Below are 21012 nucleotides of genomic sequence, written 5' to 3'. Positions count from 1 at the left end.
TTGTAGCCCTGTGGAGAGTGTGAAATGGACGTGAGTTTGAATGTATAGCAGGAAGAGGAGAAAGGAAAAAGAAAATGTGAGATTCAAGAGTCTAGAAAAACACTGTAAACTCCAGTAGGATCCTTGAGGGCAGAAATTATGTCTACTAACTCTGTTGTACTGTACTTTCCCTAAGTGCTTAGTACAGTGCTCTACAAATAGTAAATGCTCATTGAATAACATTGAGTTATTGATTCTGAATTTTTTTTTGGAGACCACCTTCGTTGTTGTGTCTTGGTAGCAGAAAATTTGAACAGATTCGGACTGAAAAAAGACAAATGTTTTCAGTAGGTTCCAGTATCCAGATGTGTATAGCAATTTCGTAAGGATTCCAGAAACCATAAAAAGGTCTTAATGTTGTTCACTGACTTTCTCCTGCGGCTGACATTCCCCACTGTAAGTATATAATGTATGTCTGCTTATCTAGCCCATTAGCATGCAAGTTCATTAAGGAGGAGGACTTGGCCTTTCCTTTCATTGTCCCTCCCAAGGGCCCAGAACAGCCCACAGAGGAGAAGCTCAATAAAAACTATTGATTAATTGATTGATCTATCTGATGTACTACCCAAGATCATGTCTTTTGTGCCCCTCTGAGGTTAGATGCCACTTAGTGGGTTTCGGCCTGCATGGTTAACCAAGTGCTTCAGTGCTTTAAATCCAAGAGAACTGAGTTTAAAGAAAGCATCAGATCTCAGTATTGTTTATACGATTACCCATCTTCCCTTTCTTTTTGAAGATAGAGGTAAAGTTATCATTTTAAAATATGGGGGCGTTTCCCAAGTGACCTTGGCATTATCGTCGACTCCTCTCTCATTCAACCCACATATTCATTCTGTGCCCAAATCCAGTCACTTCTACGTTCACCTCCGTCCTCTATTTTCTACATCTACCTTCCTCTCAGTCCAAAACTGCTATCACACTGACCCGAGCACTTATCATATCCCACCTTGGCTACTGCATATGAATGGTTTCAACTGCCTTCTCACTGACCTCCCTTCTCCCCGTCTCTTCTCTCTCCAAACCAAACTTCACTCTGCTGCCCGGATCACTTTTCTAAAAAAAAAAAAAAAAAAAAATGTTCAGTCCACAACTCTCCAAACTCCTTCAGTGGCTCAATCATATTTATTGAGCACTTGCTAGGTGCAGAGCACTGTACTAAGCACTTGGCAGGGTACAACATAGAGTTGGTGGACACGTCATCGGCCCACAGCGAGCTTAGTCTAGAGGGGAATACGGACATTAATATAAATTACAGGTATTTGTGTGTTTTGGGGCTGAGGGGAGGATGAATAAATGGTGCAAATTCAAGTGTAAGGTTGACACTTAAGGGAGTGGGGCATTCATTCAATAAATACGATTGAATGAATGAATGAGGGTTTAATCAGGGAAGGCCTCTTGGAGGAGATGGTTGTCCTTCCATCTCTGAATCATACAGAAATTCTTTAACATTGGCTTTAAGGTATTCAGTCAGCTCTCCCCCTCCTGCATTAATTTGCTGATCTCCCATTTAGACCCAGTCTGCATGCTTTGCTCCCCGTACCTCAGTCTCATCCATCTTATCTTACCACCTGCCCAAGTCCTCCCTCTGGCCTGGAATCCCTTCCCCTCTTCACAGCTGAAAGATCACCGGACATAAGTACGATGGCAAAAGACTAGCAGAAGAGTGTGGGATGGGCTGCAGCAGAAAATCGGCAAAGTAAGGTTAGTGGGGGAGAGCTAACTGGGGGGCCAAATAGGCAATAGTAAAGATAATAGTGATGGTATTCGTTAAGCGCTTACTAGTGCCAAGCACTGTTCTAAGTGCTGTGATAGATACAACCCAATCAGGTCGGGCGCAGTGCCTGGAGCTCACAGGCTAAATCCCCATTTTACAGATGAGGTAACTGAGGCACAGAGAAGTCAAGTTACTTGCCCCAAATCACACAGCAGACAAGTAGCGGAGCCAGGATTAGAACCCAGGTCCTTCTGACTCCCATTCTTCATCCACTAGGCCATGCTGCTTCACTAGGTAGTGGAGAGAAAGGGAATGAAGCAGGTCACCACGGGCCATATTTCAGGTGGCAGGAAAGGGCTATAAGATTTATGCCTATCTCTCACAACACTGGAAGATTGGTTACGTTAATGGAGAGGGGTATCTCTGCTGTCCAAAGATATCATTTAGATTGGTACTTAAGATAAAACATTTCCAGATCCCTTAAATACTTTTTCTGAAAAGACAAGTTGATAATAATACTGGGGCCAGAGCCAGACATGTCCTAAAACTTATAGCAATATAACAAAGATAACTAATTGTCCCAGATGGGAAAACACTTCCAAGATCTTTGACTGTGCTTACTTCAACAAAATGAAACAGAGAGTTGAACAATTCTTTATGGAATTCGGCCAATGTAGCAAGACACTTGGATAATTATTGAGGGGGGAAACTTTTACTTTCATAGTTTTTTCATAGGAGGATTGTTAATATGAATTATACAGATATTTTCCCGAGTCTCGTGAGAGTATTGACACACAGAGTGCTTTTTGGGTTTAAAATTTGAAATTAAAGGCAGTCACTGGTGTTTTTGAAATAATTACAGTAGAATCCCTTCACCCAGCTGGTCTTTTAGGAATCTGATCCAGTTAACGTTTAGCTGGGGAAAAACCATCACTGAAGAACATTAGGGCATTTCAACCGCCAAGAATTTGACATTTTCCTGTGTGAAGGTAAGGAAATCCAGCTGCAACCACTTTCAGAACCACATTCATTTACTGAACGTGGTGCGTCGATTTTCTATTCGTGAAAACAGGGGGCTAACACATATATCCATAAAAAACCTAACATCTTATTTGTAAAAGGACCATTAATGCCCTGCACCTGAAAAAGTTATTTGGGCATTTACCTTAGTTGGCTAGAGAGAAACCTTTCTATAAAAATGTAGATTAAATGGTATAGCTACTATTTTTCCAGCACATTGGTTCCAACTTTAACCGGTTTATGAGGAAGGAATGCTTAATGGTAAGTTATTTTGGCATGAGCAGGAACAGATTCCAATAGCTATGTTTCACAAGGTATTTTTTTCTATAAATCATGAATACCCTTTCAAAAATTTTGCCCCCGCTTTTCGTTGTATTTAATTTTCTTTAAACCACTTCTGAGCATAACTCAGGACTACCATTTTCTACTGTGAAATAAAAAGAATCTCTTTCCATTTAAACTGGGAGGATCATTATCCCTGTCTCTGGAACCCTAGATTTTACTAATTGACTGTTTAACTACATGGGAGGATCTCAACAGGATGTGAAGATCATTTTTTCTGAGACATTAGCTGGGAAAAATATTTGAAAACATTGGTTATTGTTGTCTTTTGATTTTAATGAGCTTCTAAAACTATTATAAAACATTACAAATCCATTACAAAAAACTCTACTCCCTTGATACTGCTCCTTCATCCTCTATTCCAGTATATTATATTAATATTTCTTATGACAGATTTGGAGAGAAGAAATTTTGGAAGGTTTTATTGTTCATTTGGAACTATCAGTCTTCTTAGTAGAATATATTGAATGACTGCTCAGTTATTGTAATAAAAAGGATGCTAGTTTATTGCAGAATAGGAAAATATTACACAAAACTAATGTACATATTAGCTGTAAAGGACTTATGATGTGGAAGATAATATGCCAGTATGAAATCTTACCAAAACAGGAAACTACAGAAAATACTCAAGTAGAAAGGCTTTTTATACTACCCACATATTTCACAGTGTGAAATTCTGAATGTTGCCTAAAGAATGAATGCATTTCATTCCAGGTCCAGCCCAGAAAATGCATTTACCACATAAGCATTTAAGCACTCTCACATTTCCCCCTCCCCATCCCCTCCCCACAGCACTTGTATATATGTATGTTTGTACATATTTATTACTGTATTTTACTTGTACATATTTATTCTATTTATTTTATTTTCTCAATATGTTTTGTTGTCTGTCTCCCCCTTCTAGACTGTGAGCCCTCTGTTGGGTAGGGACGGTCTCTATATGTTGCCAACTTGTACTTCCCAAGCACTTAGTACAGTGCTCTGCACACGGTAAGTGCTCAAATACGACTGAATGAATGAATTTAAACATTTACTGGCTTCATTTCTACCCATAATTCCTAGGCTTCATATGTGATTAACACCAGGCAACTTTGACCAGGCTTGTAGGATATTCTTTGATGAGCGTCTTCGTACCACAATCAATTTATTTATTGAGGATTTACTACATGCAATACAACAGAATTAGCAGACACCGAACTTGTGAGATCAGAAGCATGGAGGGGACGGCGATCAGGTCTCATCTGCAATAGGTGTGTATGTATGTGTGTGTGTTCCTGTATTTATAGGATGTATGTGTGTGTAGGCCCCTTTGGATCTGATGACTTGAATCTCTGACCCAGCCTGAAGTCTGTGAATCAGATGATTTTGCCTGTTCATGAATATAGTTGGTTTAAGGGTCCAGATAGATAATAACAATAATAATGATAATCATAATAATCATTATGATCATCATTGTTAGTCTGTGAATCAGATGATTTTGGCCTGTTCATGAATATAGTTGGTTTAGGGTCCAGATAGATAACAATAATGATAATAATAACAATCGTAATGATAATTACTGTTGTATTTGTTAAGCAGTTACTATGTGCCAGGCACTGTACTAAGCACTGTGGTGGGTACAAGCAAATCAGCTTGGACTCAGTCCGTCCCACATGGGGCTCACACTCTTAATCGTATTTTACAGATGAGGCAACTGAGGCCCAGAGAAATGAGGCGACTTGCCCAAGGTCAGACAGCAGACAAGTGGTGGACCTGGGATTTGAACCCATGTCCTTCTGATTCCCAGGCCACAGGTTTGCTATGTAGGGGGGTGGGAGGATTGCTGTTTCTGGGGGAAGAGTCTCAGAAATCCTTCTTTCCTTTCCCATTCCCCTGGAGATCAGGATCATGCTATTGCTACTGCCCGCTTCCCATTCTGGAACGTGGTAGGTGAGCAAAGCTGTCAGAGTTGGATTGGGAGAGGATAGATGAGAAACTGGGTGGATTGGATCCACAGTCCATATACCTGACCCACCTTTCCTTCTTCAGCTCACTCCTTTAATCAATTGTGTCCATGTGGGTCAGGGATGGGGAGATGGAGCTTTCAAGAACTGTCCTTTCCAAGCACTTGGTACAGTTCTCTGCATGCAGTTTGCGATCAATAAATACGATTGAATGAAGAATTGAGGACTCCCTCATAGTCTAAGGCGGATGTTGGCAAGGACCAGGCCCTGCTAGATTTCATACTGTGCGTTCCTTATCTTGGAGAGAGAAGTTAGGAGAGAGAAGCAGCATGTAAAACAGAAAGAGCGTGGGCCTTGGAGTTGAAGGATCTGGGTTCTATTCTCAGCTCTGCCACTTACCTGCTCAGTGGTCTTGGATAAGTCACTTAACTTCTACACATCTCGGTTTCCTCATGTACAAAGTAGAGATTTAATACCTGTTGTCCCTCTGACAGACTGTGAGTCTCATGTGGGACCTGATTTCTTGGCATCGACCCAGCGCTTAGTACAGTGTTTGGTACATAAGTTCTTAAATACCACAAAAATTTTTACACTTTACCTAAGGTCAGAGATTTCAGTTGATTTGTCCAGGGGGAGTGGTCTATAGGACGGAGTGGCAGAAGAAATGAAGAGTGGAGAGAAGGGGGGGGGGGGCGAAATGGAAAAAGATATATAGAAAAAAAAGGAGGGGCAGAGAGAAATTGAGGATGACTGAGGAGCAGAGGAAAAGGGAGAGAAAGGGTTGACTGGGGGTAGATTTCTCATCTGTTGCTCCTGGTATTACCGCAGCTCCCCGTTGCCTTTTCCCAACTTAGCGGTTCTCTCGGCTATCACCATCATAATCCAAACTGGTTGTTGCAGGGTGAGTGATGAGCAGGAAGAAGAGAGAGCTCCTCCTTCTTGTCCCGAGGGATGGCAATAGCTGCCATTTACTGCTACAGCTACTGTCATCATCATATTTAATCAGAGCTTCCTGTGTGCAGATCTCCATACTGAGCACTTGAAAGAGTACAATATTCATTCAATCGTATTTATTGAGCACTTACTGCATGCAGAGCACTGTACTAAGCGCTTAGCACTGTACAATATAACAGAGTTGGTAGACACATTCCCTGCCCACGATGAATTTAATGCTGCCAAACCTGAGGAATTCTGCCTTGCTGCCAGACAATAAAGGTGGACTCTACTGGGTTCTAACAGGAATTTAGGTGGGCAGAAGAGAACCAGACAGGACATAAATACGAAAATGAATGAATGATCATCCTCTCTACAGAGCTACGACTGGTCACCTCAAGTAAGCGGCTCAGCTTTTAGCATCACCCAATGCCCACGCCTGACACACAATTTCACAAAACACGCTTTTCTACTGGTTCGTAGCTGTATTTGGTAGGAAAATATCTGGAAGCCTGAATTTTAACTCTGATGGCATCATCATCATCAATCGTATTTATTGAGCACTTACTATGTGCAGAGCACTGTACTAAGCACTTGGGAAGTACAAATTGGCAACATATAGAGACAGTCTCTACCCAACAGTGATAGTAATAATAATAATAATAATAACAGTATTTGTTAAGCACTTACTATGTGTCAAACACTGTTATAAGTGTTGGGTTATATACAAGCTAAGCAGGTTGAATACAGTCCCTGTCCCACAAAGGGTTCACAGTCTTAATCCCCATTTTACAGATGAGGTAACTGAAGCATCCATCATTTAAGTGACTTGACCAAGGTCACACAGGAGACAAGGGGCAGAGCAGGGATTAGAACCCAGGTCCTTCTGACCCTCAGGCCCGTATTCTAACCACTAGTCTATGCTGAGCCAATCTGGGCTCAAAACCTTGCTTAATCGCCATGGTCTTTGGGTAGGTTTTAAGTAAAACATTTCTCAAGCAAATTTGCAAGCTACTTCAATGGGCTAATTAGGCTCACAACTGAAGGACACAGGTAAGAGCTGGGAACTCAAAAATATTTTACTTAGATGTGGGAGAAAACATTCCAATCCAGTAGTCACCAATTTATCTGTTCTTAAGTGTGATAAGGTAAACCTACGTAACTTTTTTTCCATTTTTACTTTTTAGGAGGGTGAGTGCATCACAAGCCGAGTCTTTATTTAATCAGGTTTCCTTGGGCTGATTTCAGCCTATGCTGGGCTGTATTTCTTGCCCTTTTCTGAGATCCTGGTCAATCCAATGACAGTAGAGTTAATGAAGGGTGAAAGGACTGCATTAGTGTCAGGACAGCCAGCTTTTGCAGATTCCAAAAGTGAATTCACTGAGACATCTGTGAATCTCATCACACTGGCACCAACAGTAAATTGGCCTTTACTCAAAATTTATTCAGATATAAAGAATATTTTTATTTTCGGTTTTAGGAATGTTTAAAACCACTGGGCACAGAAATGCTACATACTTTCAACCTCGTTCGATTAGAGCATCTTTTGCAATTCTAGAAAAAGGCAGCACTATCCTAATTCTAACAAATAAAGGAATGCAGTGGCTTCTCCGGTATTACATAATGTCAGGAGTCAAATGGTGATTAAGATTTAGGAATACTACCACCACGCCAGGATCCTCACTTTTCTCCAAATACCTTTTTAAAAGGGAAAGGAAAGATGTGGTAAAAACATTTAGTCAATTGGGGTGAAATAATTCTCACATGGACATGAAAGATATAAATCTGGCTGCCTCAAAGGAGACTAAGGAGAGGGCGTCTCTGCAGCTACCTCATACCTGATGAGGTTTCCACAAGTGTAACCTGTGGCCCCAAATCTGGCAGAAAAATAAGAGGATCTGAGGAGGATCTTCTTTCAGATGGGAAAGGGGCTAGCAATGGCAGGAATCCCAGGGTCAAACACTGTGCCGGACGATAGGCTCAGCAGCTGCCACTGCTTTCAAAGGCTGCGTGAAGATCTTGCTTCCTCTGGTCAGGGAAGAGCTGCCAAGACGACTTCTCAAGTACCCTTAGCAGGAATTTAGCAGACAGAGGGATGGAAGGGTTATCTTCCTTGGCAACTGTTTAAGCTCTTTTTTTATGGCACTTGTTAAGTGCTTACTACTGTCAGGCACTGTATTAAGAGCTGTGGTAGATACAAGCTAATCAGTCTGGACACAGTTCATATCCCCTATGGGGTTCACACTCTTAATTCCCATTTTACAGGTGAGGTAACAGGAACAGCCCCCTTTTTCCTCTCCTCATTCCCATCCCCCCCGCCCTGCCTCCTTGCCTCCCCACAGCACCTGTATGTTTGTACAGATTTATTACTCTATTTTACTTGTACATATATACTATTCTATTTATTGTTAATGATGTGCTTCTAGCTTTACTTCTATTTATTCTGATGACTTGACACCTGCCCACATGTTTTGTTTTGTTGTCTGTCTCCCCCTTCTAGACTCTGAGCCTGGGACCGTCTCTTTATGTTGCCAACTTGTACTTCCCAAGCGCTTAGTACACTGCTCTGCACACAGTAAGCGCACAATAAATAAGACTGAATGAATGAATAAGTTAAATGACTCGCCCAAGATCACACAGCAGACAAGTAGCAGAACTGGGATTGTTGTGGGATCACTGTGGGAAGGAAACTTTTCTACCGACTCTACAATAACGCTCTCTCCCAAACACCTAGTATAGTGCTCCGCACACAGTGAGCATTCAATAAATACAACTGATTGATTGCTTGATATTCCTCTACTTATTGAGTACTTTTGTCTAGATGAGATGGTAGGGGTTTGTTCATTTTAGTGTATGTTCCCCAACTCCTACAATAGAGATGTTCTCTTCTTCACTTTACTGAGCCTGCTCTCACCAACGCTTCCAATGTTCATCTTCTTGAGAAGCAATAGTTCTCTATTATGTTCTGTACATATGTATATATGTTTGTACGTATTTGTTACTCTATTTATTTTACCTGTACATATCTATTCTATTTATTTTATTTTGTTAGTATGTTTGGTTTTGTTCTCTGTCTCCCCCTTTAAGACTGTGAGCCCACTGTTGGGTAGGGACTGTCTCTATATGTTGCCAACTTGTACTTCCCAAGTGCTTAGTACAGTGCTCTGCACACAGTAAGCGCTCAATAAATACGATTGATGATGATGATGTTCTAATCTCCATGTCCATTTTTGTACTTAGTTTCATTCGTAGATCGTGAGTCTGAAGAATATTTAGGAATGTACTTAGACAGGGTCATTCTTGTTACAGTTACTTCTGACATAATATGGGGGTTGAGGGCCTGAAGTCTATGAAAACCAGCTCGGTCATATTTGCCTTTGTCCGATACCATGCACAAAAACATTTCTCACATTGGCACATTACCCCAAATCCTGACTGATACGCTTTGCCAAAAGAACATTCCATGATTTGGCACCAGTGTCATATCAAAAATGCATAATGAAAATACGTACTTTGGTAGAACTGTCTGTGTTTAACTGTGTATATGTCCTCAAAATAAAAAGAATTAAAGATCTTTGTACCTAATCTGATATAAGGCTTATATATTTGTTGACCACCACCCCCACCCCGCCCCAGCATATTTACTCATAACCAAGTTTTCCTGACATTGCACACATTTAGAGTGGACTATCTCCTCGGCATAAGGATTTATATTTGCCCAATTTGACCTTTATTTCATTTTTATTTCATTTGAGCCTTACTAATAGAATTCTGAATCCTATCAAAACTCATTAAGAAAAGATCAAACAAAAAATTTTATATTCCCTCTCTCAGGTAAAGAATGTATAACATTCATTCATTCAATCATATTTATTGAGCGCTTACTGTGTGCAGAGCACTGTACTAAGCGCTTGGGAAGTACAAGGTGGCAACATATAGAGACGGCCCCTACCCAACAGCGGGCTCACAGTCTAGAATTGTGGATCCCTGCCTTCATGACTACCCTACTTTTCCCTAATTTATCAACCTAACAAAAAGGGGGTGAATAACTGTCTCGACAGATACCATTCCATCCCTTAGTTGTGGTGATGTTTGGATTTCAGGTACAGTTGGGATCATTTTAGTGACACAGAACTCCTCAGGCTAGGATAACCAGTTTAATACTAGCTAGTCTGGTTTCCAGCTGGTCTGTGCCCTGCTTTGACGTCTGATGGTTTTTTATTAATAAAAGTCCAGATTGTTCTCATCTGTCACTGCTGTGGCCTGCAGCTCGGAAGAGGCACTCATTTTCAAATCATGGCTTTCATCAGGGTTGGCGGGGGGTGGTGTTTTACTACAAGTAGTTCTTGGACTGCACAGACTATAAAGATCTGAGCACTTATCACAGGGCAGTAATTTCTGATAGGCTCATTCTCATATGAGATATAAAGAAAAATAAAGGACAGAGGCAAGTCTGAGTAAAGGAAAATGTCCTCATTGAAACACATTTTAATGATTACAATACGTGTTTTGAAAAAGGATTATTCTCTAAGATGAAACTGAAAGACTGATTTGGGGACTGAGCCCCCTTTTTCCTTTCCTCCTCCCCATCCCGCCTGCCCTACCTCCTTCCTCTCCCCAGAGCACCTGTATATTTGTTCAGATTTATTACTCCATTTTACTTGTACATATTTACTATTTATTTTGTTATTTATGTGCACATAGCTTTAATTCTATTTGTTCTGACAATTTTGACACCTGTCTACATGTTTTGTTGCTTGTCTCTCCCTTCTAGACTGTGAGTCCATTGTTGGGTAGTGACGGTCTCTATATGTTGCCATTTGTACTTCCCAAGCGCTTAGTACAGTGCTCTGCACACAGTAAGTGCTCAATAAATTAGATTGAATGAATGAATAAATATGATTGAATGAATAAATGAATGAAAAAAAAACGAGGAACAAGTAGCATCTCACATGGCCATGCAACCACGGTTTCCTAGAAACCATGTGTCCTAGGAAAAAGGAATTCCTCTTTGTACCAACTATATTTTCAACCAGACTAGTGTCAGCATTTATTCATTCATTAAAATAAGAAATGAGAAATGAAAGTGTGCTAGATGAGAGCAGGAGATATGCATTTAATAATTAATAACAATTAGGGTATTTGTTAGACGCTTACTATGTACCAGGCACTGCAGTACATGTTGGGGTAATAATAATAATTATAATAAAAATAATGGTATTTCTTAAGCACTTACTATGTGCAAAGCACTGTTCGAAGAGCTAGCGTAGATACAAGGTAATCAGGTTGTTCCACGGTGGGGTCACAGTCTTATCCCCATTTTACAGATGAGGGAACTGAGGCCCAGAGAAGTGAAGTGACTTGCCCAAAGTCACACAGCTGACAAGTGGCGGAGCCGGGATTTGAACCCATGACCTCTGACTCCAAAGCCCGGGCTCTTTCCACCGAGCCACACTGCTTCTCTACTAGGGTTGGACACAGTCCCTGTTACACACAGGGCTCACAGTCTTTGTCCTTATTTTACAGATGAGCCACAGGGAAATGACTTTTTCAAGGTCACACGTCAGACATGGCGGAGCCAGAATAAAAACTTAGGGGTCCTTTGACTCCCATGCCTGTGTCCTTTCCACGAGACCACACTTCCCTAATATCCGAGACATCAAAATATATTTTACTTTAAAATTAATTTCGTGAGCATCTCTAGTCCTGAATTAAACATTATACTGAAATAACCTAAGATAACAGCATCTGTTATATATCAGAATCAAATAAAGCATTTCCTTAGACACAGATGATAGTAGGTTTTCATTCTTGGTTCTTGAATTGAATGAGTTCCTGCTGAAAGTAATTTAGAATACTATACAGGTTCGACAAACTTAAAGTGGAATTTTATGTCACCTGTGTCTTTTTAGATTAAGCCTTCATATAATTTCTAAAATTGTTCAAGTGGGCCATAAGCAATCGATGCTCAATTCATTAAAATCTAAATTTCCTTTAATTTGGTGTGGCTATTGTAGGGGTTAAAACTGTAGCCACCGATGCATTATATATTAGGTTGGATTCAGAAAACATAAGAGTGTAGCCTGAGTCTCACTGTTACAGTCTAAGAACAGTGACCAATAGAAAACCAACAAGAAGAGCCAAGAAAACTGAGGTAAGCTGAATTCTGAAACCCCATCAAGTTAGAAACAATAGGTGTACATGCTAATATCTCCGGCTTTTGACTTGCTTTGGTACTAAATATCATGTTAACAGCGTATTTTGATTCTAAGAGTCACGTATTTTCACTTTAAAGTGATTTTTTCACAGACATCAGATCCAGACAAAGGATTTGGCCATGTGTTCCTGGACAGCAAGGTAAAGCTTTGGGGTTTTTTCTCTTTTCTTTTAAATTATTATTTTAGCTGTCTTGGTTTGGGTCCATCATGGCCCTATATAAGTCAACCTTTTTTTGTTCCTAGAATCTTTTCATTTGTCTTCTGGGGAAGGCTTTCAAAGCTAATATTTGGCCACTAAAGGCTAACAGATCTTGAAAGTATTATGTGCAGTTGCTAATTCAAATGGGGCATCATCAGTAATGAAGTGTCAGGGCTGCACAGCTGATAATTCTAATAGGGAAAAATAAGCCCCACTAACTTGATTATTTTCCTTTCAAATGAAAAGTATTTTGTTTTTCTGTAAATAGATCATTTACTTCATCTCATATTTCAAACACTGCCTTTCTATAAGTGTTTTGTTGCTGAGAAACTAGAACTTGTGAAACTCTCGGTAACAAACAATTTCTTGATGTCTTTTTCATTGGGCAAACTAGAAACTATGAGCTCCAAGGGGAGGAACTAAAAAAGGATGCTACATCTCCATTTGTGTTTGTCATCAGCCAGCAAAGATTTCATGATTGGTTTTCGTATTACTCAAGTAATTTAAGTTTTTCTACTGTAAATAGAAAAGAAAATCGTGTTTTTTGTTTAGTTTTCCAGGACAAAAATCAAAAACAAAGAGTAACTAGAAGGAAAGCAAAAAAGAGAAAAGATTAATAGAACAGATTTCTTGGGCTTTCAGAACTTAGCCTAACTGGCAGATGTTAAGTGTTCTTTGATCTTTCCATTTCTGAGTCTGAGTTGGAAAAGCCCTGGAAAATCTCCTCCAGATGCTCTCTTCATTTCAGAGTTAAACATATAAACATATGCCTATCTAAAGGAGGAACACAGACTAGGAATTGAAGTTAATGGAAGATCACTTTTGTGCCATGATTTTTAACCACTGGTTTCATTTAACTGGTTTACATTAGATGATTTTATGTGGAAAAACATTGTGTGTTGCTAAACTATGCCTTAGGGAACAAACCTTTTGTCTTTAATCAGGATTAAAATGCAATAAGATAAGGCCAATTCCCAGGTCATCCTGGATTCAAAAGTCATCATTTACATTAACTTGGTACTGGATTTAAGAAAAAAAAATATTGTTTTGAAGGGAAGGAAGTTTTGCAATGAAATGCTCTCCAAAATGCTATCAATTATAAACTCTGACACTCAGAAATACTAATTCATTGTTTCCAATATTCAACACAGATGTTCAGTTAGATGTTTAAATTTATTCAAATTTATTGAGCACTTACCTTGGGCAGAGCACTGTACTAAGCACTTGGGAAAGTACAGTACAACAAGAGAGACACAATCCCTGCCCACAATGAACTCACAGTCTAGGGGGCGGGGGGACACAGACTGCAATTCAAATAGACTTCAATATAAAAAAAATAAAATTACAGACCTATACATAAGTGCTGTGTTCTAAAAATTGAGAGTCTATCCATCAATTGTATTGACTGAGCATTTAATTACGCGCTTGGGAAAGTATAGTGCAGAATGTACAATACAGGGCACAATACATATTCCCTGCCCACAAGGAGTTTACAATTTAGAGGGGGAGACAGACATTGAAATAAATTAGATATGTACATAGTGCCCTGGGGCTGACATTGGGGTAAATATCAAGTGCTTAAAGGTACAGATCTAAGCCCAAAGGGAATGCAGAAGAAAAAGAGAGTAGGAGAAATGAGGGCTAAGTTGGGCCCTCAAGTTGGGTGTACATATATGCGCCTGTATATATGTTTGTACAAATTTATTACTCTATATATTTATTTTACTTGTACATATTTATTCTATTTATTTTATTTTGTTTATATATTTTGTTTTGTTCTCTGTCTCCCCCTTCTAGACTGTGAGCCAACTGTTGGGTAGGGACCGTCTCTATATGTTGCCAATTTGTACTTCCCAGGTGCTTAGTAGTGCTCTGCACACAGTAAGCGCTCAATAAATACAATTGAATGAATGAATGAATGAAAGGCCTCTTGGAGGACATGTGATTTTAATAAGGCTTTGAAGGTGAGGATGGTGGTGGTCTATCGGATTTCAAGCCAGAGGGAGGACGTGGGAAATAGGCTGGCAACCTCGTCATTGCAGGAGTTTCATTCATTCATTCAGCTGTATTTACTGAGTGCTTACTGTATGCAGAACACTGTACTAAGTGCTTGGGAAGTACAATACAGTAAATAAAGAGAGACTGTTTATACTGCCTCTAATGGATTATTTTCATTTCCAAGGAATGTAATGGCGCTCCCAATCTATTTCAACTTTTTGGTTCTATTCTTAACCAATTCCGTGTGGACTAGAAGTGTGAGACAAGTCAATGAGGTGGTCGATCCGGATGACTGGACTGTGCTTTCTTCTGACTGCCCTCAAGAGTGCTTCTGTCCTCCCAGCTTCCCTAACACTCTGTATTGTGACAGCAAAGGCCTGAAAGAAATTCCCACCATTCCATCACGAATATGGTATCTTTACCTCCAGAACAACCTCATCGAAACCATTCCCGAGAAGGCCTTCATGAACGCCACTCAGCTGAGATGGATAAATCTCAACAGAAATAAAATAACAAACTACGGAATCGAAAAGGGAGCCCTGAGCCAACTGAAAAAGTTGCTTTTCTTATTTCTAGAAGATAACGAGTTAGAGGAGGTGCCAGCGCCATTACCCAGAAGTCTAGAACAATTGCAACTGGCTAGAAACAAAGTCTCCAGAATCCCCCAAGGGACTTTTAGCAATTTGGAGAATCTTACTCTACTCGATCTGCAGCATAACAAGCTATTAGACCATGCTTTCCAGCGAGATACTTTCAAAGGACTCAAGAACCTCATGCAACTCAACTTGGCAAAAAATTCACTCAGAAGTATGCCGCCGCGACTACCGGCTAATACCATGCAACTTTTTTTGGATAGTAACTCCATTGAAGGAATACCAGAAAATTATTTCAATGTGATACCCAAAGTAACTTTCCTTAGGCTCAATTATAACAAACTATCAGATGCTGGTCTTCCGCCAAATGGCTTTAACGTTTCATCTATTCTAGATCTCCAGCTATCCCACAATCAACTCACAAAAGTCCCTCGCATCAGCCCACATCTCGAGCACCTTCATCTCGATCACAACAAAATCAAAAGTAAGTAGTCATTAGGGTCAGGCCTGGGCAAAAAATTAATAATAATAATTTGAATGCCCTTCCAAAATGTAATTTCTACATTAAAAGGGACTTAGGTATTTCCATGGATCCTTTAGACTGCCTGATTTGTAATAAGTTAATTGGTCATTTACAATGTTGGCAAATTTAACTATAATTCAACAGCGTGAAATATCAGTTGAAATGGAAGGAATGTGAAAATAGCCATAAAAACCATGATCTGCGTTTATCCTATGAGTCCTTTGTTGCGTAGGGACTGTCTCTATATGTTGCCTACTTGTACTTCCCCAGCACTTAGTCCAGTGCTCTGCACACAATAAGCACTCAATAAATACAACAATGAATGAATGAATACATAATTTCTTAGCAATAATGATTATTGAAGAGTACCATTTATTTTCTGTACATTCTACTCTTTTACTGAAGACTTTTGCGGAAACATCTGTGATCCATTTGCTCTTTCATGGAAGAAAATCATCATCTTCAATCTTTTCAGTTTAGTGTTTTAGTGCTTAGTACAGTGCTCTGCACAGTAAGTGTTTGGGAAAATACAACAGGCTTGGTATACATGCTCCCTGTCCGGGGAGTTTCTATCTTAAAAAATTAAATGTGCCTGGGGCACATGATTAGTCTTGTCTGTAAAAATCAAGTGAATAATATCAATCCTGACAACCTAAATGTCAGTCCATTTCTTTATATGTGGAGTTTATGTGCTGAATTTGCTTTGCTCAAGATAGCCTCATGCTCCCAGAGATCTTGTTGATGACATCTTCCCTTCCTTCCAAATGTTACATCCATAACAGATTAACAGCCTGCTTTGCTGATGCCTTTACTGTTTCTAATCTTCACTGATGGCAGAGTGAAATGCTCCAATAAAAATGGTCTCATTTGCAATGACGTAATTTTGGCAAAAAAAAAAAAATATATATATATTATACACACACACACACATTTTGGAATTAACATTTCTCCCGTTTAAGCGTTTTATCGGACAAGTAATTAAGGTAGATCTATCTTTCACTTTAAATTAAAAACCCTTAAAAATAAAAGACTTGAAATATGAATTCTGTGAAGAAATAGAATTTCTTAGAAAGTCATTTTCTTAAATTATTTTGAAAATGTTAAAATTACCATTTCACAGAATGTCTATGATTTGCTGTTTATCTTTAACTTGTAAAGGAAAACCTTATATATACTTACGTTACATTTTAGTTTTGATAATGGCTCATTAAAAGCAAAATTACACTGACCATAAGCTCTAGGTGCATATGGAATGGTCCATGTTCACAGCAGGCGTGCGCTTAAAAATTAGCAAATGCCTTAAACATTATTCTGTAAATTTGCTGGAAAATCAATTCAATTTTATACACTAAGATTGATTCATTTCTCTCTCACAACTCAAAGAAAAATCAAAATTTGTCAACAGGAACAATTAGCTCACAATCTACTGTAACTATTTGAGCACCAACTGATCTGTTTAGGTTTTTTCTCATTCATTCAATCATATTTGAGCGCTTACTGTGTGCAGAGCACTGTACTAAGCACTTGGGAAGTACAAGTTGGCAACATATAGAGACGGTTCCTACCCAACAATGGGCTCATTACAACCTAAGAAACATATTTTGAGGAAAAAGACCTTTTAGAGATTTGAAAAGATCTATATAATTTCAAAGAACTCAAGTTCCCAACCTTTTTTGAAAGGGGTTGTTCCTGATTTTCCAATATATTTTTCCAATTTGCCTCAGCCTACAAATGAGCTAATTGTGTATGAAAAATATTTATGAAACAATCAAGTCAAATGGGGGTTTGATCCTCAGAGTTGTACCATATGTTACACTCCCTTTGGCAATTATGAAACCTTAAGACCAAGTGACCCATTTCATTTGGACCTTTTTCCTTGCAAAATCAACTTTTCTACACACTGGCTCTTTTGGGTTACCTGTTGGGGATGTGGAATTTCACTTTGACACTTTTATCATGGTTGTGCTTGTAAGGGAGATTGCTGTATTCACAATTTTCAGTGCTTTGCAAGGTTGTTTTTTTTTTTTAAATGGCAAAGAAACACTAGTGAGGACTCTGGCTGGTTTCTTTTGTGGCTGGGACATTGGGCTTTGTGGGGAACATTCTCACATTCCATGCTATCTGGAGTTGCTTGCAGGATGGAAACAGGAACAAATGAAAAAGAGGGAGATGAGTTTGTTGGAGAAGGGATGGACAAGAGTGAAAGCGTTTTCCATTCTCCTGCTATGACACTTCTTCCCTCCTCCTGGGATTCCCTTCTTTTTGTGATTATTGTCCCTCACTTCAGCCATTGTTCCTGTTACATTTACTCCTGCTCATTCAATTCAATCATTTATTGAGCACTTACTGTGTGCAGAGCAGTCTATTAAGCACTCTCCATCTCCTCAAGTTCTACTATTTTTTTCCTACACCCTCACAATATTCCTCTCCTTCCTATTTCTGCTCCATTTTAGCCCTTAGCCTCCCCCTACACCCTTTCTAAAGATAAGTCAGATGTTGGGGACACCTTCTTCCCTTAGAAGTTTGAGTGAAGGGGACTTATTCTATTTTATTTTGTTAGTATGTTTGGTTTTGTTCTCTGTCTCCCCCTTTTAGACTGTGAGCCCACTGTTGGGTAGGGACTGTCTCTATATGTTGCCAACTTGTACTTCCCAAGCGCTTAGTACAGTGCTCTGCACACAGTAAGCGCTCAATAAATACGATTGATTGATTGATTGACTTACTTCCACTTTTGGTTTAGAGTCAGGGCCTGCTTGGCTAAAAAGATGAGATGTGAAGAGCTGTGATCCATTTCTCATGGGCATTTTGCCTTTGGAAGAGGAGAGAAAAAGCTTCCTGAAGCATTTGTACAGTTACTCAGTGTGACAATTAGCCCTAGAAAAGTCCATGATTTTTTACTGCCTATATAAGTTTGGGAGATGAAGGTGTTTATCCCATGAATAACTGATTCACATTGACATATTAGAGAATCTCAAGGAGGCATTCTGAAAACATTGCTTGAGTAAACAAATTGAGATAGCCTAGAATGGGACTTGCCAGCTTATGTAATGATGGCATTTGTTAAGCACTTATGACGTGCAGAGCACTGTGTGAGAAGCAGTCAGTGTTAAGTAGACTATTAGATCAACAATTTATTTCTTTGAGGACAAATATCTACTTATTTCATTGTAATCTCCCAAATGTATAGTTCAGTGTTCTGCATACACTAAGAACTCAGTGATACCAATTATTGCCTGATTCCACAATTTCTAATGGGGGGGGGGGGGGGATTATGAGGTTTATATTTTTAAATAAAATATTCCACAGAACTTCAAAGACAGAGCATCGTGAAAAATCTGTTAGAAATCGTAATGCGTTTCATAAAAAAAACGCTCTTTTCAAATCAGACCTTCTCTTTTGCATTTATAGGTGTTAATGGCTCTGTCATGTGTCCCGCTTCTGTTGCCGTATCAGGAGAACATGATTCTTTTGGTTATGGGCCACGTCTTCGTTACCTCCGTCTGGATGGAAATGAAATCAAGCCCCCCATCCCAATGGACTTGATGATATGTTTCAGACTCCTTCAGGCTGTTGTTATTTAAAAATGTCACCGGGCACTTGCAGAGTGGGATGATTTTAAAAGTTAGTTTTGGTGGGGTAAAGCTTTTTACTCTTCAGAGTTCAGTCAATATTCACTTTTCTCTCTGTTTTTCCTCATGTACAATTTATTTTTAATTTAAAAATTTAGTTTCGCTTTCCAAAAAAATCCATCACAGATTTTTCTTCATGAAATGCAGCTTTTGAAATTTTATAATAGACTGTTTTATTTACAAGTTATCTACACAATAAAGTGGTTATTTCTCCAGTCTTACCAAGACTAATAAATACTAACACCTCTTCCTTTGATTCAAGAGGTACTTATGGATTAATCAACATATAAATTATTAGAATAAATCAGGCCTCCAAATTAATTTGGCTTGAACTATCTTGATAGTTCTATCAAGTTCTATTAAGCTGCCGTTCAGGGCCAAAGTATTTTTAAATCTGAAATATCTGAGGTCAGTGTGATAGAAACAGAAATAAAAGGAAAAAAAAAAGATTTTTCTATTCAATCATTTCTGCTATATGTAATTTCATTATTCAGTTTGTGACTTTACCAAGAATGCTGTTCCAAGCAAATCCAGTTTAATGTGGGAACTGTGTTCATATGGGTACTACTGTGACTTCTGAAACCTAGTGTTTATGTAATAGAAAACTATTTAGTCACTAATGAACTGAAATAAATGGAAGTTGTTTCAAAGTTAGGATTTGAATTAGTTCTAAGATAGATTTTGAATTAAAAAAAGTATGAATGGTCTGTTTCTTATTGCATTACAGATTCCTCAGTGCTTACAATTCACTTTAATGATGGCATTTGTTAAGCGCTATGTGCAAAGCACTGTTCTAAGTGCTTCAGGTTGTCCCACATGGGGCTCATAATCTAAATCCCCATTTGACAGATGAGGGAATTGAGGTCCAGAGAAGTTAAGTGACTTGCCCAAGGTCACACAGCGGACATGTAGCAGAGCTGGGATTCGAACCCATGACCTCTGACTCCCAAGGCCGGGCTCTTTCCACTAAGCCACACTGCTTCATTGTACAAGCTGCCATCAACAATATTTTACCTGCTTCTCAAAGTGCGGCTCTCAGTGGCATAGTTTTGACTTCCATACAGAGTCAGACAGGAATAATCAGCTTTCTCCCGATCCAATCCTTGCTATCAAAACAGGCACATCCCTGGTGTACGTTCATTCAGTCATTCAATCATATTTATTGAGCACTTACCGTGTGCAAAGTACACTGGAGATACAGACTGGGAGAGTACACTAGAACAGATACATTCTCTTCCCACGATGAGTAAAACCCTTCTTTAGGGGTAGCAGAATAGCTGGGTGAGCAGAACCCCACTTTATACAGATATTTTCCCTGGAGAAACGTCTGTTTTTATTCATTCATTCGAATTTACTGAGCACATACTGTGTGCAGAGCACTGTACTAAGCGCTTGGGAAGTACAAATTGTCAACACATAGAGATGGTCCCTACCCAACAAGGGGCTCACAGTTGTCAACTGTGTGACTTTGGGCAAATCACTTAACTTCTCTGTGCCTCAGTTACCTCATCTGTCAAATGGGGTTTAAGACTGTGAGCCCCCCGTGGGACAACCTGATCACCTTGTAACCTCCCCAGCGCTTAGAACAGTGCTTTGCACATAGTAAGCACTTTATAAAAATGCCATTATTATTATTATTATAGAAGAAGAGGTTTTCCCTAGATGCGGTATTCTAGCAGGAGCTAGCAAATTCTATGCTGCCTTGGAATACGTCCTTTATGACTAGATGCCACAGTCAATCATGACATAATAATAATAATAATAATAATAATAATAATAATAATAATAGCATTCATTAAGCACTTACTATGTGCAAAGCACTGTTCTATGCGCCGGTGAGGTTACAAGGTGATCAGGTTGT

General features: G+C 39.2%; 1 protein-coding gene across 1 annotated transcript; it reads left to right on the top strand.

Moving 5' to 3' along the window:
• Window positions 1-14597: 14597 nt before the first annotated feature.
• KERA (keratocan) lies at window positions 14598-19103 on the top strand. Its single transcript, XM_038756971.1, has 2 exons — window positions 14598-15483; window positions 18931-19103. The coding sequence occupies exons 1-2, from the start codon at window positions 14598-14600 to the stop codon at window positions 19101-19103; spliced, it is 1059 nt and encodes a 352-aa protein (XP_038612899.1).
• The last annotated feature ends 1909 nt before the right edge of the window (window positions 19104-21012 follow it).

Source organism: Tachyglossus aculeatus, chromosome 14 (genome assembly GCF_015852505.1).
Source record: "Tachyglossus aculeatus isolate mTacAcu1 chromosome 14, mTacAcu1.pri, whole genome shotgun sequence".
Classification (NCBI taxonomy): Eukaryota; Metazoa; Chordata; class Mammalia; order Monotremata; family Tachyglossidae; genus Tachyglossus; species Tachyglossus aculeatus.
This window is presented reverse-complemented; position numbering and strand designations above follow the sequence as displayed.